The 23056-nt window shown below is 42.7% G+C and overlaps 2 protein-coding genes across 2 annotated transcripts; one reads left to right on the top strand and one right to left on the bottom strand.

The window, feature by feature from the left end:
• The first annotated feature begins 889 nt into the window (after positions 1 to 889).
• LOC113166283 (D(4) dopamine receptor-like) lies at positions 890 to 8076 on the top strand. Its single transcript, XM_026366342.1, has 4 exons — positions 890 to 1123; positions 2709 to 2821; positions 5012 to 5601; positions 6851 to 8076. The coding sequence occupies exons 1-4, from the start codon at positions 890 to 892 to the stop codon at positions 7057 to 7059; spliced, it is 1146 nt and encodes a 381-aa protein (XP_026222127.1). The 3' UTR covers positions 7060 to 8076.
• Positions 7140 to 14589, bottom strand: LOC113166281 (deformed epidermal autoregulatory factor 1 homolog). Its single transcript, XM_026366340.2, has 13 exons — positions 14174 to 14589; positions 13108 to 13205; positions 12605 to 12728; positions 12351 to 12500; positions 11817 to 11956; positions 11617 to 11682; positions 10998 to 11042; positions 10545 to 10668; positions 10183 to 10326; positions 9771 to 10060; positions 9555 to 9653; positions 9229 to 9318; positions 7140 to 8762 (listed from the first exon to the last, which is right to left on the bottom strand). Exons 1-13 carry the CDS (start codon positions 14367 to 14369, stop codon positions 8661 to 8663), a joined length of 1668 nt encoding a protein of 555 aa, XP_026222125.1. The 5' UTR covers positions 14370 to 14589; the 3' UTR covers positions 7140 to 8660.
• Between the last annotated feature and the right edge of the window lie 8467 nt (positions 14590 to 23056).

The following is a 23056-nucleotide window of genomic DNA, read 5'->3' as shown; positions in this document are numbered from 1 at the left end:
TGTGACTGTTTCACTTAAAATCCTTTAACTAGTCACAGTCAGTATTAAAGGTCCATTAACCCCCATTTAGCAGCTTCTGTTTCTCTGTTACGCTTCTTGTTCTCTGCAGCACTCAGATCAACGTCCTCTCTCATTTGGTTTCAATGATTCTAACTGATAAACAGAGTTGTGGGTATATTTTTTGCAGTGGTCGCTTCTTTCTCTCTCTCTCAAACACACACACACACACACACACAAAATGAACAGACAGACAGATGGAAAAACTGTCTCCTGCTGGAGCTCAAGGACTGAAGGGCACCGTAAAGCGAATCTGATAAGCGGCTTTAATCGGCTCATTTGGCCCCGGTGGCCTTTAGTAGGCTCCAGGTAAACGCATCGGGGCGGAGAAAACCCGCAGGCTGAGACACTCACCTGTCTGACCGATCTGAGACGCTCCAGATGGTCTTGAACCCCACAGCGTGACCTTTAAACTGAGGATTCTTGGATTTTCTTCCACAGTTTTCTAATAATTTGAGGATTTTAATGCGCCTTTGATCAAACTGCTCCTGTTTTATTTGAGGTGTTTCTCGATATAAATGCTCTTTATCAAGGCCACAGCCGGACTTTACCAACATGAGTTTAATATTTGTTGTATAAACAGTGTAAAGATGTGTTTCACTGTGTGAATGAGATCGAATCTCGCCTGGTTCCTTCTGTTCCTTCTGCGTAAAGTGCGCGTCAGAGCGCTCTGGAGCTGCACACTGAAGTCCGGTAGAGTCTGATTCGAGTCTACCCGACACCATGATGAGACCACAGAACGAGGACCAGAGTACATCCCAGCCCTCATGAGAATCCGGTGGCCACATTGCGGTGGCTCAGACCGGGACGCAGCGGAGGAGCCGCGGTGGAGATGGCGGCCAACCTGAGCGCGGCGGCGGCGCCGGAGGAAGAAGGACATAACCTGCCGGCTCTGGTGTTCGGGATTCTGCTGATCGTGGTGATCATCTGCGGGAACCTGTTGGTGTGTCTGAGTGTGCTCACCGAGAAGGCGCTGAAGACCACCACCAACTACTTCATCGTCAGTCTGGCGGTGGCGGATCTGATGCTCGCGGTGCTCGTGCTGCCGCTGTTCGTCTACTCGGAGGTGAGTTTGACTGAACCACACGAGCTGTGCAGACATCAAACCTTAGCTGAGACACTTTTTACCTAAACTCACAGCTCCTGCTGCCCCTGAATGTTTCAGATACAGATGCAGACGTAAGGATTGCAGTAATAAATTAAATACCTTTAATTAAAACAGCCTTAATTTAATTTTAATTTGCTCCTGAAACACAATAAAACCTTTAATCTGAAACGGAGGTATCAGAATGTGTTAGTTTATTTCTAAAATCCAGAACCAACCACCTTTAAAACACGTTAATTTAAAAAAGTCCTAATTGATAATAAGGGGTTCTCAAGAGGTGCATGAGGTTCTCCTTAGGTCACACAGAGGTTGGACTGATGTCATGTGTTGCATCTCCCAAATCTGCAGCATCACTGATGGTTTTTAAGGGTTAACATCTTATAATTAACACACAGCATCAAAATGACCAATGATTTTCCAAATGAAAACCTGGGGTTATTTAAAGTATAAATTAAGGGATGGTTTTATGTACAACTAAAAATCAACTTCAAACATGTTAATGAACTATTAAACCCTTTAATTCATTACCACTAATTTATCCATTAATTATCCTCTTCAATCCTCTTTAAAGAAAGAACGGGCAGCAAGCTCTTTGATTTAATGAAACTGTGGTTAAACATTGACCAACAGGTCAACGCTGAGCTGCACATTAATAGATTAATTTGTTTAACGAAGCATCCTAAAGGGCGACCTGCTCATCTGGGTTTATAAGACCTGAGAAGAAAAAAAACTACAATGAGCTTAAAAAATAAAAAGTGTGTGAACCTATTGGATTGACCTGGTTTTCTGCACTGATGTGTTTAAGCTAACAGTTCACATACAGTTACAGTCTTTCACCCATTAAACATCCAAAGTGCTTGTGGAGTGTTTAATAAACACACGTGACGTTGTTCTTTGATAAACGCATTTGCAGTGTGTTTTTATTTACATATATTTTTATTTTTAATGCATCACTGTCTGTGTTTTGCTGCACCTAAGTGTTGCTGACCTGCATCAGGTTGCAATGACGTCTATGTGTGAAATTCTGTGAACTGTCCCTTTAACCATCTGACCCCCAGGAGACCTGGCAAAGCCCCGCCCCTGGTGTGACGTCAGAAGGATCAGCTGCAGAGTGAAAACAAACACTCAGCTCTCACATTTCATGTGATTTATTCTAATTTCATCTGTTGTGAATATAAAAACTGACTCTTTTCTCCTGTTTTATTTCACTTCTCATTTCACTTGATGTATTTTCTTCACCTCACTTGGTACCAGTGTCACAAAACACTTCCTCCTACAATCAGTCAGTCATTGTTGATCAGAGTTCAGAGAACAGTGTGTACATTCCTGCTGAAGCCGTCTTTCTTCCTGAGGCCACAGGTCAGCTGAAGAGCCCCGCAGTCACAATCACTCCTCTTCTGGAGGCACAGTTTGTTCCTGAATAACGTGTTGAGCTCTATAAACATCACTGTTTATGAATGCACAGAGTAACTTTAGATAATGCTGCAGAAAAGCTGAAGAGTAAAGTAGTAAATGAACGTTGGTGAACAGACGGAGTGTGTTTCAGTTCCAGGACGGAGTGTGGACCCTCAGCACCACCATCTGTGATGGGCTGATGACCATGGACGTGATGCTGTGCACCGCCTCCATCTTCAACCTCTGTGCCATCAGCATCGACAGGTCAGTGCTCACCTGTCAAGAACAGGACTCAATTCATCAGTGGAGTCACTTTTGATGCTTTTACAGCAACAGGTTGATCTTGAGAGTTGCTGACAAGCAGAAAGAAATTCCATGAATGTGTTAATTAAATGCAATTAAAGCTGATTCTATGTGATTGTAATTTAATTATAATCCCCTTAAGATTTAACAGTTAATCTTAAGGGGAACACGAATGTCTGCATCACATGTTATGACAATAAAACAGTTGATAGATACGATTTTTACTACATAGTGAAAAATCAAGGATCATCAGAGTCCGTTAGATTCCTCGTCTGGGAACAATTAACAGGATGAACTGAGACTGTGCTGCACTGCGAGTGATGACAGTCAGGATTTTTATGAAATTGAGATACAGGAAAGTCTGAAACTGGTCTCTGTTAGGGGTTTAAAATCCATATGCTCATCTAGACCATGTTAAAAATGTTTCACCAGAGCTGCATTTATGATGAACGCAGTGATGCAGATAATTCAACCGCAGCTTTACAGCCAAACAAACTCGACGCAGAGATAACTCAGTAAAGTTGATTAAAAATCACTTGTAACTCACAGACTCATAACCTTCAATCAGCCTCAGGTCAGGGTCATCAGTGGCCAATCAGCTGCCTAATCAAAACAACGCCCTGAGCGGTCTGTCAGAGACTCCCTGCTGAGGGGTTCAGGTCTGCGTCTGGTCCTCACAGTTCGCTCTGATGTGAAAATATGATGATGACCTTCAGTCGTTTTCCTGTAAAAGCTCCAAAAGAAGAAAAACCAGAGCAGACAGAACGATCTGAAGGATGTGTCTGCAGCGATGAATTGCCTGCTTCGCTTTGCGCTCATTAGTTTGACTCTATGAGATTATCTGAACCTTTAGTTGATCCTGAGAGATGAAACTTGGAGCTGGCAGCTTCTCTAAACTGATGTCGCATCTCTGGAAAACATGATTACATCAGAGACTGATGGAGGCAGAGCAGCTAACGTGGACGGATGGTGATGATCTGAAGCTTTTTGAAGCAGTCTGCAGCAGTTAGAGGTCTAACTGGACGACGGCGTCTAAATAATTCAACAGCCGGGGCAGGAAACAGATCCTGAAGGTCTGCAGAGAGTCCACCTGCTGCTGTCCACAGAAATCTTCCGGTCTCAATTCACGTTTGATGGATTTGAGAGCAAACTGACTGTTGACCTGCTGTCATTCATGGATGGATTATTGAACAGCGGGGTCACAAGGCACTCTAAATGAAGTGACTCTGACATGAATGTCTTGTTGGAAAGTCAAAGAGGTCGTTCTAAAGTGTGAATGTCTCCTCATTGTTTAGTTTTTCATTCTGATCTGCTTCCAGCACCAAACTGCAACATGATGAATTCTTGTTTTTATCAGTCTCATCATGTGATGGAGAACATATTTAGATAGTACACTTAAGTAAAAGCAGAAATTTAAAGCATAATTAAAAATAGATCTTCATTACTAGTGAAATACTTGCATTGTTTTGCAACATTACTACCTGTAAAACATTTCATTGTGCAGAAAAGTTTCACATTAATATATTTTAAGATATTAATCTGAATGATAACTGAAGCTGTCAAATATATGAATTAGATTAAAAATGACAAGACCTCTCCTCATATGTAAAATACACTGGTATTACATAAAACAGCACTTATGTAAATGTAGTCCTGCCACTGATCTGTTCTCCTCTACAAGAAATATTCTGTGAAGGAAGTGTAATCTGTGTTCTCCAGTAAGATCCTGATGTGCAGGTACAGATTTCAACAACAGCAGCACTTCTTAATCACAAGTAACCTGCGAAACATGGGAGTTGAACTGAATTCCACTTATTTTTATTAACTGTAAATTGGTTTGCTAATTAAAACTTTTATCTTCATATCTCTCCTATTTATCAGATTTAATGTATTTCTATTTTGAACACACAAGATAATCACTCATGATGTTCATCACAGTTCACTGTACTTTACCACAGCTGATGTCAAGGATTTTTATTTTTAATTTTTATTCACAGTACCTTGTTGTAAGAGCTCAACAATACTTGAACAAACTAACATCACCATAAATTAAATTGTCGTTGTAAAGGTTCTACCAGGCCTCTGCTGCAGCCTCCAGTTCCTGCTTGTTTCTGGGGTCTTGATTGTAAAAGTGTTTCTCTCTTGTTGCAGGTTCATAGCTGTGTTGATCCCTCTCAACTACAACAGGAAGCATGTGGACCTGCGACAGGCAGTCCTGCTGTCAGCCACCTGGATCCTGGCCCTGGCCGTGGCCTCGCCCGTCATGTTCGGCATTAACAATGTGCCGGGTCGTGACCCTAGTGAGTGCAAACTGGAGAACGACGACTACGTCCTCTACTCGTCCGTGTGCTCCTTCTTCATCCCTTGTCCCATCATGCTGATGCTCTACTGTGGCATGTTCCGTGGCCTGCGGCGCTGGGAGGAAGCACGTAAGGCCAAACTGAGGAACAGCATCATGGCCTGCCGCAAACTGCAGGAGGCTGCTGCCTCACTCCCTCCACTGGCTTCACTTCCGCCACCTCTTCCACCAATCATAGAGCGGGAACTGACGGATACTCCGGATGAGCCATCCACCATCCCGTCCCCAGACCAGCCCTACAACTCATCAGAGTTCAAGGATGCTCCTGTGCCAGCAGTGAGCTTCGCAGATATCAAGTTTAACCCCGACCCTCACAGGAGAAAGCGAGCCAAGATCAACAGCCGGGAGAGGAAGGCCATGCAGGTTCTTCCTGTCGTTGTGGGTGAGTTTACTTACATGTCACTCACATCACTACCACATGAGGCTGGATTAGGAAGAAGAGCAGGAATGACAAGATCCCAACTCCAACAACAACTGAAGAACAATTTCTGAAACTCATCTCATTAAGTTGTCAGTCGTGGGCCCAAAGCAACAGCTTCACCAACTTCCCTCTGAGATGCACAGAAACACGAAACAACCTTAAAAAGTCAAAACTCCAGAAATGTTTGATGCACTGAGATCTGGGAGACCAACGTGCAGTGATGTGCCGTATGGTTTCATTCATGATGTATCATGATAATTCCTCTTCATGATAAGAGTTTGTCAAAGACGTGGATTGAGGCAAATGATAAAACAGGGTTATGTTGTTGCTGTGAAGGAAATGTCTCACTCGTATTGCATTTTTTAACAGGTAACTTCAGGTACCTGAACGTCTCACCTCTACCTCTGATGTCTGTTCAGAGGTACTGAGACGTCATTTAGAAAAGCTCGGCCTATTAATAGCAGCCAGAGTTGCTTCTAATGCGTAGAACACTTCACTTTAGCACACAGCAGCTAATCCTGCTCCTTAATCTGAAATCCAATTATTGCATAAAGCTCAGTCTGACACAGTTCTCAGGGTGCAGGTGATTCTCTGCTTCATTAGCTCACCTGAAAGGTGTGCTGATAGTCTGGACTGGATACTATGAGCAAGATGTAATGTAGATATAAAGACAGTCAGATGAAATAATGCAGTGGCTAACTTTCTAGTTTTTACCTGGGAGGTTCTTACAGCTCTGTCCACCCACTGTCACTTCTACTACTACTGAGCTACTGGCTGCTACTAGTGTGATGTGATGTCACCTCTGCAGGTACATCGGTAATTTAAGTCGGTTAGTTAACTCAGGCTACAAAGAACATTGTTTGGCTACGGTCCCTAAATGAAAACAGAGGACGATGATGAAGACGGAGTAAACTGACACTAATGTTCCTCATGGCCAGAACAGAGGTGAAAGCCATTTGTGAATCTCTGCTTCCTGGTAAAGAGTGGTAGTAGATAAATAGGTATTGAAGGTATTTAATCAGAGAGGAAGTGAATGTGTGTTTTATTGTTATGAGGTCAGTTGGTAGACGGGCTAGTAGATAGGTACATTACATATACATATATACATTACATTTTAAGGAGTTAAAAAGCTAAATTCAGATTTCGATGGTTCTGTCCTACTGTAGACAAACTCCTCTGGCCTCTGATCCTTCTTATCCTCCTGTTTCAGGTGCCTTCCTGTTCTGCTGGACTCCCTTCTTTGTCCTCCACACGATGCGAGCTCGCTGTCAGCGCTGCCACGTCCCACCGGCCCTGATGAGTGTGGTGACGTGGCTCGGCTACGTCAACAGTGCCCTGAATCCTGTCATCTACACAGTCTTTAACACAGAATTCAGGAACTTCTTCAAAAAGTTTCTGCACCGCTGCTGTTCCGCCTGACGAGGATAACGCTGCTGTTGCACAGATGGTTTTTAAATGCACAGATACAAAAGACACTACTGTTAATTTACTTTGACACTGTTTCCTTCCTCTGTGAGGTTTTTATTTTTCTATATGTGATGACAGCAAAGTTTGTTTGAGCTTTATGTACTCTGAGGAACAAAATGTACAGAGGATAGGCAACCAACAAGAACTGATTTTATATGATGAAATTCATCTTTTCAGAATAAAGGTTTTGACAAAAAATGGAGATTCACATCTATTTTTACTAGTAGGGGTTCTATCCCAATACATGGATCTGAATGTCATCTGAAGGTGAAGGTTTGGTCAATAAAGTCTGAGATGACAAACTCTGTCTCATCTCAAACGTCTCATCCTGGGAGGAGCGATGGAGGTGGAGGTGCACTTCACTGTCACCAAGAAACAGCAGACATTGGAGCGCCGTTGGGACTGAGCCGCAGCACAATCAAATGTCATCGTGTCTGAGATGATTCATCAGGAGTCCCTCTGACAGATCACCTGACTGCTGACTGTCAGAGATATCAAAAATAAAACGAACAGCTGACAGAGATTAAACACAGATGACTTAATGAAATGCACCTTTGATGGGATTCCTGCAGGTGGAACAATGTTTTTATATCTAAGACACTTATGGGTTAAAAGTAAAAATCTCCACTTCATTAATAAATTAACTTAAACATTAAATAAACATCTGAGGAGATGAATGAAGACAGGCCAGTATTGTGCTGCTGTACAGGCAAACAACAGTACTGCTGTTGGAAAACAAAGACAGAACAAGACACCTGAGCTCTGATACCACAATACCATTATTAACAGACAACAACTGATCTCTAAAGGCCAGAAAACCCATTTTATGTTCTTCAACTGCCATTATGGCAAATTAACAGAAAAAAAATTAAAGCACAAACTGGACGTGTCCAGATTTTTTCTCATTTCTAACTGAACAACAGCTCTGGTTTCCTGCAGAGATGCCATTCATCCTATTTCTGTCAAGCACTACACAAACTGCAGTAATAATAATTAAGGCAGATCTGGATTTTGAACACTCAACTTTCTGTGTAAAAATAGAAAATCACAGAAAAAAACAAAGATATGCATCATCTTTAAGAAAGTCTGAAACTGTTCACTTGTTAAAACAACACTGGGCCACAAATAGTGTTTAACCCAAAGTAAAAACCTTTCAAATGATAATGTGAATCACTAACAAAATGCCACAACAGACAGGCACTGACATCGAATGGGTTGTTAATTTAATAGATATCGTTGATTTTTTTTTTATATGTTTGATCTTTATTTAACCAAGATCTGTATGTTAGGTAATTGTTTCAACAAAAAGAGTCCCTGAGGGAGGATCAGTTCCTCTACCGTCCACTTGTACAGAAGTGAATCATACCCCCCAACGTCTCTGCTAATTCAACATCAACACAGATTTTGTTCAGCTCTCAGGAGACCAGAGACCTTTTTTCTCCTGCTGGTGTCAAAATAAATTTCACAATAAAAGTTCCAGTGAGGAGTTTTTGAGTGTTCTTCATAGAACCACTTGTCTGCTGCAGGTGATGACCTCAGGGTCTGCTACACCTTCATTTCACCTTGTCCATGTCGATGGCTGTGACTGGCTCCTCCTCCTGGACAGCCACACCTTCTGTTGACTGGCAGCAGGTGTGCTGATGATCCTTCCAGTCCTGCAGAAACAAAGACCATTTATGTTCATTAGTGGGAGCCATGTTCTGCACGATGTACCACGAAAGTCGCAGGTAAATATCCTCTTAAGATACTTTCACAAAGCTACAGAAAACATGTTTATTAAGAAACTTATAAGCCAAGCGACAAGGTATAGGTTGACCTAAATGCTAGAACTGAAATTATGTTCCTTAAATGAATTTACACAATAAGTGTACAGTGACTGTTTAATGCAGATGTGTACTAGAGAAATGATCTTTTAAATGTTCAGACTGTGTTTAATGTCAGATACAGTTGAATTATCAAGCCACTATTTTCAAATATCAAATGTGTAGCACAGTTGATAAAATGTCTACAGTGTTTTTATCTGGTCTCTTTCTCTATTACTTAAATACATTAGGCAAAATATCTCATTCACCCTCTTTGTAAATTAAAAACAGATGACTGTTTTGTTGAGGTGAGCGTTACCTTTCTCTGACAGAAGGTGGAGCAGTAGTTGACTTTGTGACACCCGGTACACTCACTCATGGCCACCCGACCACAGTTTACACACATTTGCTGTAGAGTCAACATCGGAGAACACATGATGACACAGCAGAATGAAACATGAAACATGAATGAAAACTGTTTTCAATCCGGTTACAAACTTCTCCAGACAACGTCAGATGCCGTTGGAGAGTAAATATTACCGACTCGTACGTCACATCTAACTTTAGCTTCTGTTCTAAACATCTGAGATAGCAGAACAGATAACACAGATCAGATTTTGGGAAGAGTGTGTATGTGGGTCATACATTGATGATGATCTCGGTAATGTCAGAGCTTCTCTTTGCCTCGGAGTCGTCCGGCTGCTGAAACGAGATCTGGTTGTGGAACGACTGATTGAGGCCACACTGAAAACCCACACAAACATATATCTTGTTAATCCTTTTACATCTAATCATCCTATGTAATAACTGAATCTTGTTAATAGTGCTTATATAATTTTTAGACTGTGTGTGTGTTCTCACCTCCTTGCGGCCCCCCTGACCTTTGACCCCTGCAGTGTCCCCTGCAGAGTTTTTGGCCTGTTCGATCAGAGCCTTCAGCTGCTGGACGTTGGTCAGCAGCGTGTTGGCCAGCTCCTCCAGATACAGCCATGTGTTCTTCTGCCCCTCACTCACCACCGACGCTACCCCACCCACAGGCCCCACTTCCAGCCCACTCACCAGCCCCGCTGACGGAGACGCCACAGATGTCACGGCCATCTTGGCCTGAACTGGCTGAGGAGTCACAGCTAATGCTGGCAACGCTGTCAGCACTGAGGGAGAGAAGACAAACAAAGTTTTTAGCAAAGTATTGTTTTCATCAACTCTAGAAAAAATAAAATGCAGGACAGATGTTGGACAAATACCCGGAATAAGTGATTATGATGGACGGTACCTGCTGTACTGGCAAACACCTCACTCTGTGCTGAGCCCTCCGTTATGATGGCAGCAGTGGCGGCTGCGGTGGCATCGCCTGTTGGGGCTCGGTCAAAGGTCAAGGTGCCGGAGGTGGTGAACTGTCCTGCTGGGGACACAGTGACTGTGTCCAAACAGACATGTTTGAACAGTCAGTCACTACTGAAGACAAAGTTTAAATGTTCACACCACAAAGGTGATTGAAGGACCAGAACTTTGTCCTACTTGTGTCTCAAATGTCTTAAAATCTGTGATGCTCAACTACAAACTGTTTTCTGCTGTGTGACACAGAGGCAGCACCGCTCCACTGGTCTCAAATCAGAATGAGTTCACCTGACGTACGTGTGGTCCCTGGGGTCAGCGTTATGTTTTTAGTGGCAGGAAGTTCCTTTTTCGGGGGAATGACCAAAGGCTCTGTGTCCTTCTTCCGTCTCTTGTACGGGACGAAGAGGCGGACTGGACCGGTCTGAACCGAGCAGAGAAGAGGCCGATAAATTTAACACAAAATCCAATAACCTTAATATCAAAGACAATAAATTTGAAAACAACTGATTTATGTAGTTTTTTTAACTTAAAGCCTCAGTAGCTTTTTTTCACCATATAAATAATGAATAGAGCTGTGTATTGATATGTATCATGATACAGTGGTTATGATTGAATATATTGTGATATATAAGCAAGGTGGAATATTTAATTACATTTTAGGGAACCAAAATGTAAAAACCAGTTTCACACTACAGGTTAAACCATGCAAAATATGAGGACGTGGAGACAGAAATATACAAAATAATTTACCATGCTGATGTTTTCTGCTGCCAGAGAGTCTCCATCCTTTGAACACTAGAGAGGAAAAGAGAGAGAGAGAGAGAGACGCTTAAAACAACTAATTTGTCTGAACCTCTGTAATTCTGTGTGTGTAACTGATCATGTTTCTTCAATTTATCAATTTACCCTTTATTTAATCAGATATCCAAAATGACAGGAACCTTTGTGTCCCAGAGCTATTCTTCAGTCTCTTTGTTCAGTGCAACAAATCAAACCAATTCAGTTAGAATGATAGATAAACAAAGAGAAAATCAGTCTGGAAAACTGGAACCAGAGACCGTGACGCCACAGAAGATGGATGCCTAATAGTCCAAACACTGCCTCAAACCACCCCCCCTATTAAATAAACATAACGGTCTGCCTTTCTTTCTTTTCAGTAATAAAGAACAGAGTTTTCCTGTTATATTCTGAGCACAAGAGTCTTATATAAGTGAATCCAGAAACTCCAGCTACCTCAGATATCCGAACATTATCTCGACAAAGTATAACTTTGTGAATCTACATAGAAAAAAAGTTGAATCTACTCTACATGAACTGTAATTCCATGTTTTGGTCATTAATTATCCTGCATGAGGTCCTGCAGACTCACCGCTGTCAGGTCATCACAGCAGGCTGCACAGGTGCAGGAGGCAGCGTGTGGGTTCAGGATACACTCCTATACATGCACAAAACAAGTAAGGTTTAACTTCAGACAGAATTTAACTGTGTTCATACTGAAGAAGTGCTTTGTACTGCTCTGCTGCAGTATTAGTGTAGGTATAAATAATTATTAGTAGTACGCAGTAGTACCTGTATGAGGCAGAGCAGAGGTCTGCCAGCGTATCTGATGCTCCTCTTCCAGTCTTTGCTGCTCGCCCTTCCAGCCAGAGCTTCAAACTCTGTGGGAGTGAACCACTGCTGGCTGTGTTTGATGCAACGCCCTTTACCCCCTGAACACAACACAACACAACACAGCACAACACACTGTCAGTGTAGGTATTAACACAAATAAACATAGAACTAGAACATAGTGGTGAAGTGAGTTTATTAATTAACAATCTAATTCAAATAGTTTGAGGTGACTGATAGGTCCCACTACATGCTTCTTTCTAAGACAGCTAGAGTCTCTGGAAGCAGAAAACATTCATTTGGTGCAGATAAACATGACAGGCTTTCTTCTTTAATATTAATAGTAAAAATAGAGAATATTTTATTTCAAAAGCACATGTTGACTGAAATGCCGTGCAGTTTTCTTAGATTGAAAAACATGTTGGGAACAGAGGAGCTTTCAGTGCAGAATTAGTTTAGTAGTAAACTAATTTACTAATCCTTCTGTGTGATCACCTGATCCCAGTCGGTTCTTGTAGAGGACTCCGCTAGTGTTCCTGCAGCGGACCGGCAGCTCATTGTTGTAGACTGAGGGGTCCCAGTTGTACTTGGAGCAAGAGTCTTTGTCCTGGGGCGGGGTCAGTGGTGTCGGTGGAGTCTGCGGGCCTATGGCACCCACAGTGGGACAAAACAGGCAGAGATTAGCCTCAGAAACAAACAACGGGTTCACTATGGACACCTCAGACACAGTAACACACACATGTACATACCAGGTCCTATGGTGGTGGCAGACTTAAGTCCAGCCTCAACAATGCTGCCATCAGTGTGAACCACAATCAGAGTGGCCTTCTGGGTACTTAGTCCTTCACCTAGCTGGAGTGTGGTCCTTCCAGTCTGTACCATGTGAACATATGCACAGTATAAACGCCTACAAAAAAAACGGCCCCATGGGAGGAGGTACCACGCTTTACCAGAAGCACAGCAGCTGACTCTTCACCATCATAATAAAGAAATAAAGTTATATTGGAAGTCTATAGAAGAATTTCTAGTAGTATCTGTGTTATTCAGACTCTGGTTTCTCTTATTGAGTTTCTTTCTTTTTACTTTTTACACAGGTCAGTAGTTATTTATAAGGTTGGTCACGCTAATGAATATTATAGAAAGCTAATAGAAAACAGACACTCAGCTCAAACAAAGAGAATATGCAGCTCTTTGGAACTCTACAGACATGTGAAATACCAGTAAGCATGTGTAGTAGTGTGTGTTGATCTACCAGAACGTGTTCAGGGAGGCTTCCTGACGTGGCGACGGTCGTAGTGAAAACATTGTCCTCTGCAGCCTGAACGTCCCCGACTGTCACTGAAGTCACCTCTGATCAATACATAGATGTTCACATGTTATATTATCAAACTGGAGGGTTAGGATGACAGCACATGGTGATACACAGCACAACATGGGAATAAATAAATATCTGCTGATTCAGAGGATGTTTTCTGTTAATCTATAACATGTGAATGAGAGAGGAGACTCACTAGTTAAACCATTTTATCTATAATTATTCAGTAGACTTCACAATAATGAAAATTACAAAGAGCAACATTCTTAGAATCTCACATTAATTAACAAAGACATAACTGTTAGAGGATTATTAATATTATTATAAGGTTCTGTGTAAACTAATATATTTTACAGCCAGATTAGAAGTCCTGATGCTCAGTTTGCCCTGGCCAAACTACTTTGTATTTTTGACATTTTTATGCATTTAAAGTAAAAAAGGAACATTGATAGGCTGTTCATTAATTAGCTGGACCTTTTTGGAAAAATACAAACCACTCTTCAATTGTTCGGCGTGCATAGAATTTATCAACCAAAACTCATCGAAGTAAACACGAACTTAACAACAGTAAACTAGCTGTAACTTCACAGATGTGATGAGAAAACCCCTAACTAAATGTTTACATTTGATCAGGTTTAGTTGTTGTTTATTTATCTGCATTTGCCGAATTTAAACACCTATTATACAATAGTAAATCGTAAAGCTGTGTGGAGTATGGGCAATTATTAGATTAAAAATACTTAAACTGTCTAATAATTGAATGAAGTTTGGCGACATAGGCGCAGTAGCATCGTCTAACAACAAACGCACAGCAGCTACGATGGTTCACGTATTGTTGACGGGTTCTGCTGTTGCATGTGAGAATCGATCCTAATTTACTGTAGGAGCAGAAAATAAAGTCCCAAATTCTGCAGGTAATTCACATTTTAACTCCACTTTGTGTTTTAGCGCCACCCCGCACCGCAGCGGCCTGCAGCCGGCTACTAGCTACAACCCGCCTTGCCTGCAAAAGCCGCCTCGGCCTCGTCAGGGTTCGGTAGGGACTCGGCTGCCATGTCGATGTTTCCCGGTTCCGCCATCACGGCCATCGTGGCGACTTCGGCCTCCGACTCGGTCTCCGAGCCCGCTCCCTCCACCTGCGGCCCGAGGGGCGGTTCATCCAGCCCGAGCGCCTTCGTCGCCGAGTCCGCTTCGTCCATTCTTCCGTGGAACGACAACAGCCGAATGCGACCGAGCAGCAGCGGGACAGAACGAGGTCCGAGAGCAGCCGAGCCTCGTCCGACCCGGAGCAGAACCGAAAATACGAAACGCGTTTGACGATGATGGATGAAAATCAACAGTGTTTCGTCCAAAGTTGGCGGAAACGTCAAAGAATCAGACGAGTTGATCCAGAGAGAGGAAGTCTGCCGCACTGTCTCAGGAAAGGGATGCACCGAAGACTGCCGAGAAAACACGAAGCGACACACAGCGGCCGAAACACACATAGGCCCCAGAAACAGCACAGTGTTAGAGAACAGAACAGATGTTTTCTCTGTTCAGTTATTTGAATTAGTATTATTATTATTATTATTATTATTATTATTATTAGTCCCAAAAACTTGAGAGCTACTACCTGAATACCAACACACGCAGTATGTGGAAGGCCCTGAAGCAGGTCAATCCTCACAAAGCTGCAGGATCAGATGGTGTTTCCCCTGAAAGCCTGTGGGGACCAACTAGCATATGTGCATGCAGACATCTTCAGGTAGTAGTCCCTTGCATTTTTTTAAAATCCACTATTATCCACTACCTGTCCCTAAGACATCAGACACATCCAGCCTGATGTGATATACTTTAGGCCAGTGGCGCTCACACCAGTCGCCATGAAGTGCTTAGAGAAACTGGTCGTCAGAACCATTAAGCACATGGTTCCGGACACTGTAGACCCTCTCCAGTTTGCCTACTGCCCCAACAGATCAGTGGACCCTGCAGAAGCTTGGTGAACAACATTTTTGTCTATGGAGAGAATGATCTCATCCTCACTTATGTTGGACTGTGGCTCAATCTACTTTTACAGCAAAAACTCTCTTCTATGTGACAGCCAAGTCCTGTGTGCTCGTTTATGAAGGAATAGGAGAAGAGATTTCGGTCTCAGGTTATATGTTTATTTAACAATCAATTAATAAAGTAAATGAATATTAGAAGCAAAATGAATAAAGCATACAGAGCTCTGGGTCTTGATCTTCCTATCCCTGACAAACAACAAGGTGTGTATCAGTTCACAAAGTCTGACTCTCTATCTGTCCCTGACCCAGTCTTTTTCTACACAACAATACAATCATTTGCATAAACATTTGCACGTTCTCCATCCTGGTTGGTCCACACGTCTGACTCCCTCAACTTTCTCGTCCACCTCAGCGCTATTTGACTCCTTCACCTTCACCATCCTCCGTCATTGGTCCAACTGTTGCTCTCCCCTCTGTTGTTATCAGATTCCTTGTAGCTGTAGCCTTTTTATCCTCAGCTCTCGTTCCCAGTGATAAATCCTGGGCTCTGAAATCATAATAAAAAAGACACCTTGTGCCTCGGCCCCCTCCATACCAAGTCACTCCCTTGCCTTGCAGCTTAATTGCAAACAGCTTTCTCATAACATTTATCATATTGTTATCAGTGGTTTTCTGCATGGCGATCTTCTCTGCCCTCTGAGTGTTTTCTCCATTCCCTTACAGCATTTTAAATTTCCCCTATGCATACATATATTGTTCCTTGAGGTGGTCAACATTCTTTCCATTTCCCAATAGTATTAATGGTTAATCATAAATGCTGCCTTTGCATACAATCCGTGTCCCTTGATGGTTATCGTATATAACATTCGTGCATACCATTCTGGTCTCTATGGTGAACAGCAAATAATGCTTGTGCATATGAGTCATGTCTTAGATGAAACATGCTATTCAACTATTAATGTTAGATAAATGTAACTTAAAGTATTAATCTACTACTACTGTTGAATGAGTACAAGTTAAAACATTGGTTAAGCATCACACCATATCATATATTTACAAGTCCCCCTTTTGGTCTCATTAAAATGAGACCAACAATGTATGTTCACACCACATCTTCCTCCTCAGCGTCACCATCAGCCTCCTCCCGTCCATCTTTAGTGCCACCATCACTGCCTTCATCTGTGCCATCTGTTAGGGCGGAGGACTCTTCTTATCAATGGCAGTGAATCTTTCAAACAGAGATCAAATACAGGGGATACAACAACATCCACACAATGCCAATGCAGTTATCATACCAACCTCTTCTGTACATGGTTCCTTCGGAACAAGTCTTGCTAACACAGGCATTAGGACACAAGTATAGAGCGTAATCCCTCCATTTCTGTGGATCATTTCCACACTTAATCATTCCGCATAAGTCAAACTGGAATGTGACCTTAGTTCCCTCAGTGTAATTTAGTTCAATTCCCCCATAAGTTCTGAGACATTAATCAGTTGGATGATGTACTTCCCTTTTTTCTGTTTCATCCTTCAGATCCCACGTCTGTGTGTTTGTCACTGGTGGATGATTTCCACAGCAACAATGATGTGATCACTGCAACAGAAGTCAGCAAACAAATTCCAAACCACCACCTGTTCACATTTCACATACATGATTATTGTCATGAAATCACAAATATACAAAATGATTTAAGTAATAATAAAAACAAACTCGTATGTCCCTCTTTATCTTCTGGAATAGCAAATTACCTTCCTTGTTTCACCAGCTAACACATTAAAACTCTTACTTCTTAAGCTAAGCAATGTATTCTTTGTCGTCACTAGCTTTGCAGGGTTTTACTTTTTTTATTTCGTTCTTGTTTTCTCTGAGGCAGCTTCAACTGCGGCTGAACTAATTTCAGCCTCTAAACAACTCCCTATCCACCTGACTCTCTCCTCTAATCTGTTCCAAGGTCCTGGTTGGATGATCTGCAGCAGCATTATGGCTCCAGTGGCACCAGTTGTCTGCTTTTCCTTGTAGTCTCTTCCTCTTAATATTGTTAATTCTTAGTAGACTTCAAGGAAGGACTCAGTGTGATGAACCATCTCAGTTTAATACGTACATGCCGGCATGGAGAAAACACCACAATCATCTAACTGTCTTCTGCTCTACCTCTCTCTAACCCTCATACTTATACTTCTCAGGGCCCCCTCCACATAACATTCCTAAGGAACTAGTTATATGTGTACCATAAGGAAAACATAAATTTCTTCTACACATAGGCTGAATGTTTATACCATAAATTCCCACTACAGGTCTGTGTTTTTCACTCGTGACTTTGTGACCCAGAACTCCTTACTCCTTACTCTTACCCATGTCCTATCTGTGAACCCTTATCCTGTCCGGTATCTCCTATCATCTTTCATACTAAAGTTGCTCTTTTCTCCTACATCTCACTGCGTGTGATGTCCTGTCACTTTACTTTGTAGGGCCTGTCCACCTGTGCTCTGACAACTTTCTCTAGATCACCTTCAGCAGTACCCAGTCCGTGTTGGGCGGCTTCTGGTCCTCGAAGTTTCCTCCTTCTGCTGTGACCTGTTTTGAAAAGACTGACACCAAAGCCGTTAGTTGGTCATAATATGGTTTGTACTTTAGAAGAATCTCCTCCTCCTTTGTGATCCGTATTCTGGCTCCTGTGATACCTGTGATAGAGTTTACTGAGCTTCAGATTGACATCAGCACTAAGGGTAGGGCATCCACACAGCTCGGTTTAGTTTGTGCACACACCTTCCTTATTTTCCCTTTGATAGACTGAATTATTCTCTCCACCTTTCCCTGTGACTGGGGGTGTCATACCGTCCCAAACACATGTTTCAGTCCTAAAACTGTTTCAACCGCCTGCAGGTCTTTGTTCTTTAAATGTGTCTGACCTGACTTTTCTTGGAAAACCATGCGTTGGTATGTATTGATGAGGAATTTTATTACTGTTTTTGCATCTTCTTTCTTTGCAGGTACTGCTTTTGGCCAGCCAGAAGATACCTGTATCCATTCACTCTCTCCAGCATGTCAGTGCAGTCAATTATAATTTTCTGACCTGGAAATGTTGGTAAAAAAATGGTCCTTTACGTGGCTTCACTGTGGCTCTAATATTATATTCTGTGCATATCTTACATTCTCTTATGTGATTTTCAATCATCGCTGGTAAAAACGGATGCCACCAATGTGTGAGATGCCTCTGCATCTGCACTTTGCCACAATGCGTTAACCCATGGCCTTCCTGTAACACAGAAGCTATCAAAGCTGGGGGTAACACAGGTCTACCGTCCGGTGACCTCCACAATCCTTCTGATTCAAGAAGTTCCTGAGGAGAGGCTTTCTGCTGCTCTTTTATCAACAAATTTACATCACAAGCTGGGAGCAAGTCATACACTGTTTTTCCTGCCTGTATCATCATGTACTGGGCTGTGTATCCTGCTGCTTTCTTTGTTTCCAAATCTGCCTGCTGATTCCCTTTGGCTACTGTTGTCTCTGTTTTGTCATGACCTCTGCACTTTATTACTGCTACTTCTTCTTTAGGCTTCATTAGCGCTTCAACAAGCCGCTTGATGTCTTTCTCATGTTTGATTGGTGTCTTTGCTGCTATCAAAAATTCTGCTCTGATCCATTGACTGAGTTCTACTTGTATTGCTCCTACGACATACGCAGAGTCTATGTAGATGTTCACCCTTTTCCCTTCTGACCATTCTAATGCAGCTATCATCCCCTGTAGTTCAGCTAGCTGTGCTGACTATTTCCCTGTGACTGTCCCTGTCACTATTTCTTCAAATCACATATGTGTGACTCCCCTTCCCCATGTTGTCTGCCATGTTGATACCTTCATGTGTGAACGTTATGCGTGGTGCATTTAAGATTTTCTCCAGTCTTGTCCGTCTTAGTAAGGTCATTGTGAATGCTGTTGAGTTCACATAAGCCAATATGCTATGTGTTGTCAGTACTGTTAATGCATGCCCCATGACTATGTGTGCTACTTTCTGCAAAACTTTGGCCACCCCTGCTGCATGTCTTGTGCATGGTGGGTGTCTGTCTTCTGTCGGGTCTAGTGTGACAATTGCATACATCAGTACTTGCCTACCTTCCCCTTCTTTCTGAAAATGAACACCATTTACTGTGTGTGATTTTCCAGAAACATCCAGGTAAAATGGTTCTTTGTACTCAGGGGCTGCCAAATTAGCTGCATGTGTAAGAGATTGTTTTAAGGAGATGAAACTGTTCTCTGTCTCTGTTGTCCACTGTAATGGGGCTGATACATTTCTCATCCCCTGTTCATTAACCATAGTCCTTAGTGGGTGTGTGAGCTCCCCTTATGATGCATTGAACTGTCTGATGTACCCTGTCAAACCCAGAAATGAGAGCATGTCTTTAACTGTGACGGGTTTGACGTGGTGTAGGATTGAGGATCTATGAGATGGAGATGGGTGTGTTCCAGCTAGATTGTGAGGGTTCTAACACCCCTGCTGCCAACAATCCCTCGATGGTGTCTGCAATCCCTGCCTCTGCCTCAGGTTTAAGAGTGTATTGTATAGCCAGATAGGAGTGTAATCTGTTAGCTCAAACAAGATGGGATCTACATGTGCGCAGTGTCCAACGTCCGTTGGGTCTGCTGACCATAATGCTTCAGGAAGACTGTTGGATGATCAGTTTTCTCTCTGCCATGAAATCTCTCAATCTGTCTATGTTCTAACAGCACTTTGTCAGTTGTTCTGTGTATAATCCTGTAAACTTTGTGAGATGGTGAATACTGTAAACCAGGTAATTGGGTCCAGACACAGTCTGTCAGTGCCATTAGATGTTTACACATTGGTCCAAGATCTTTGGCTTGATGCTAAGCATGTATTGCTAATGTCACATGAGGCAAAGCCTCGTTAGTCATTTCATACCACTCCATTTGTTCTGATGTTAATTCAACAGCAGCCGCCACACCCTAATTTCCCACTAGAATACAGCAACAGGATATGTCCCACTGTGTCCCCTCTATTTCTTCATAGAGAGCGTGTTGATAAATTTCATTCTCATTTCTATCATAATACAGAGTGACAGGGGGGTCTGTGGGAGGAGAGTAAGGATGTAGCATTTGAACCCAGGGTCGCCACTGGAAATACAGAGTCTGTATGCCGTTGCTTTGTTTGCTTTCAAGTTCCAAGAGGCCCCAGTATATGTCTGCCCATAATCCTTCAGCTCTGGGCGAAACATCAGCTGACAATAACATCTGAATGCTGGATTGAACTATTGACACAGAAGAGTTCACAGAGTACCCATTGGGAAAAGTCACAGTCAATCCCTCCGTTCCACACAGAACCGAAGCTCCACATTTCACCAACAAGTCTCTTCCCATCAAATTAACTGGACATCAATAGTCATATCCCTGACCATCTTCTATGGTCTGGGGATGCTGTCCATGTGGTGTCACTGCTGCATGGGGTGCTTGAAAAGGTGAAGCCATCTGATAACTTTGAGGCTGACCTTGTTGACCATATCCACCTCTGGCTGGAGCTGGACGTCCCCTGAGTCCCCACAGTTCAGGACAATCCTTTTTCCAATGTCCAGGCTGGCCACATCTGAAGCATGTGATTGGCCGACCCCCGGCTCCTCCGCGACCCCTGCCTCTACCTCTCACACCTCCTGTCACACCTGTAAATCTCCCTCTATAACGAGGTTGTGGTATCCACTCAGGTACTGGATTTAAATCCATGCTATAAATTTCTAATTTATAGCTTATAAAATTGTTGATAGGTTGTGTTTGCGGCTGTTGAACCACCTGATTGGCTGACCTCTGACTTTTTTTCTTAGCATTGTTAACTTTTCTTCTAGCCTCCTCTAACTGGAGCTTAAGGAGCTCCACCTGTGCTGACTCCGTGCTCAGCTTATCCTCTTCCTGTTTAGCTTTGTGTCTCTTCATGTGGTGTATCAAATGTTTCTCCCACTTCTCGGTAGAGCATCCAAGGATGTCTGGGTTGCTGTCCATGGCTTCTTTTACTGCCTTGGGCATCCCAGCCATAACAGCGTTTCGAAATAGTGTGGTCTGTAACTGCCCTGAACCTGGGTGGCTTCCTGCAGTGTCTGTCCAAATGCCTTTGCATCTGTTCAAAAATGCTGACATGTCTTCTCCTTCTTTAATGGAGAAAGTCAGTGAAAGCATTGCTCCAAGGGAAGTAGGGAATTTATCCCGCATGGCTTTCCCTACAGCTGTGGCTTGTCTAGTGAATGGTTCTGAGTCTGGTAAAGTGTTAGTGCCTGCAGCAATCTCAATCTGTTCTATGTCGCACATAGCCAATTGTTGACCCAATAGTGCTCTCCAATCTCCCATTTCTAATTTATAGCCTAGTGTGTGTTGACAAAATTTCTCCATCCAGGGTCCTCCCCCCTCTGTGGGAGGGGGCATTTTATCCAGGATGCAATACATGTCTGTGAACAAAGGTTGATACATGGCCTTCATCTGAGTCCCCTTGTATATTAGTGGCATCTTTGTATATCTACTGGGTGTCTGCAGCTTTTCTCTGTGTCTTAAATTATATCTGTGTTCTTGATCAGCTTCTGGTGTGGCGCCATCTCGTGTGTGTCTGGTTAACGCCCCTACAAATGTAACTGGATATGTTTCATCCTCTCCCTCGTCATAACTTCTGCCCATTCCTGCATATGCATCTTCCTCTGGACCTCCCTCAGCACCTCCTGCTCTCAGTTTTTCCTCTCTACGTTCCCTTAGCTGTCTGTCCCCGAATCCATACACTATTGCTGTCTCACCGCCCTGTGATTGGCTACCTACCCCTGTCGATCCTCTGTAGGGGGTGGAGTGTGCTCCTGGACCTGTCTGGTGTGTGTGCATCTCTTGCTCTGCCCCTTCTGTGTGTTCAATCATAGCTAGACTTGTCTCTCTGGCTTCTCTCACCCTCCGTGCAGCTTCTTTTGTCAAACTTTCTACTTCTAGAATTCCCTCTTGTACTTCTTTCTGTAACTCTTCTTTAGCTCTCCTGTACTCATCTGCCCCTATTTCTGTTGTGTCCATCACTCCGTCTCTAATATACATTAAAGGCATTTGTGGTGGGAGATATGTGGGTGGCTGTACTTCAGGTATTTTAGGGTTCAATGATGGCGATGGTTCTGCTTTTTCTTTTTCAATCTTGTTCTCTTTAGCTGACTCTTTATCCATTACTTGTTTATGGTTAACTTCTACTGCCATACAGGCCAAAGTCATGTTATGCAAACAAGTTCTCCTCCGTTCTTTTTCCTTTCCCTCTTTGTTCCAATTTCTTTTCAACAACACAGTCCCTTTCTCATTCTCCCAATACTCATCTGCCTCTTTCTTAGCCTTTCTTTCTGCTCTTCCTAAGAACAACGGTAACCTCTTTTTTTCCTCATCCTCTGGAACCTCGTTCCACGACTGTAAATCCTTCCATGCTTCATCATACTCTTTCATCACAGTGTCTTCCTCTCCTTTAGAAAGACCTGCCAACAACTGATATCTAGTGCTCTGCCATTGTTGTGCAACAGTTAACATCACATCACGATCACAACCACCAAACTCTTCACACTCTCGATCAAATTCCCCTTCCATTGCATATATGTCTATGCCCTCTCAGTGTCCAGCTGTTTGTATCACACGTTTGTTCCAAGTAACTAACCTAATCAGAGATTAAGTTTTCCACTACTGACTATTTCTCACTGAGACACGATGTCTGCTTTCGACTGAGACACCTCTGAATTTCTACCACCCACCCAACCAATCAAGAATTTGTCACTAGCTTTTAATCACAATGTTAATATATCATAAGCGTTTCAGACACAGTTGTATTCAACACAATATATCAAACACAAGCTTTTACACAGCGTATTAAAAACAGGCTTTTAACACAGCATATCAGCACAA

Source organism: Anabas testudineus, chromosome 6 (genome assembly GCF_900324465.2).
Source record: "Anabas testudineus chromosome 6, fAnaTes1.2, whole genome shotgun sequence".
Taxonomy (NCBI): Eukaryota; Metazoa; Chordata; class Actinopteri; order Anabantiformes; family Anabantidae; genus Anabas; species Anabas testudineus.
This window is presented reverse-complemented; position numbering and strand designations above follow the sequence as displayed.

Excerpts from the sequence above, each read along its gene's own strand:
- LOC113166283 (XM_026366342.1), top strand. The coding sequence starts at position 890 with ATGGCGGCCAACCTGAGCGCGGCGGCGGCGCCGGAGGAAGAAGGACAT. Across the intron at positions 2,822-5,011 it reads TGTGCCATCAGCATCGACAG|GTTCATAGCTGTGTTGATCC; the intron begins GTCAGTGCTCAC and ends CTCTTGTTGCAG. Across the intron at positions 5,602-6,850 it reads GGTTCTTCCTGTCGTTGTGG|GTGCCTTCCTGTTCTGCTGG; the intron begins GTGAGTTTACTT and ends CTCCTGTTTCAG.
- LOC113166281 (XM_026366340.2), bottom strand. The coding sequence starts at position 14,369 with ATGGACGAAGCGGACTCGGCGACGAAGGCGCTCGGGCTGGATGAACCG. Across the intron at positions 11,683-11,816 it reads CTCTGCTCTGCCTCATACAG|GAGTGTATCCTGAACCCACA; the intron begins GTACTACTGCGT and ends GTGCATGTATAG. Across the intron at positions 9,319-9,554 it reads TTACCGAGATCATCATCAAT|CAAATGTGTGTAAACTGTGG; the intron begins GTATGACCCACA and ends TTGACTCTACAG.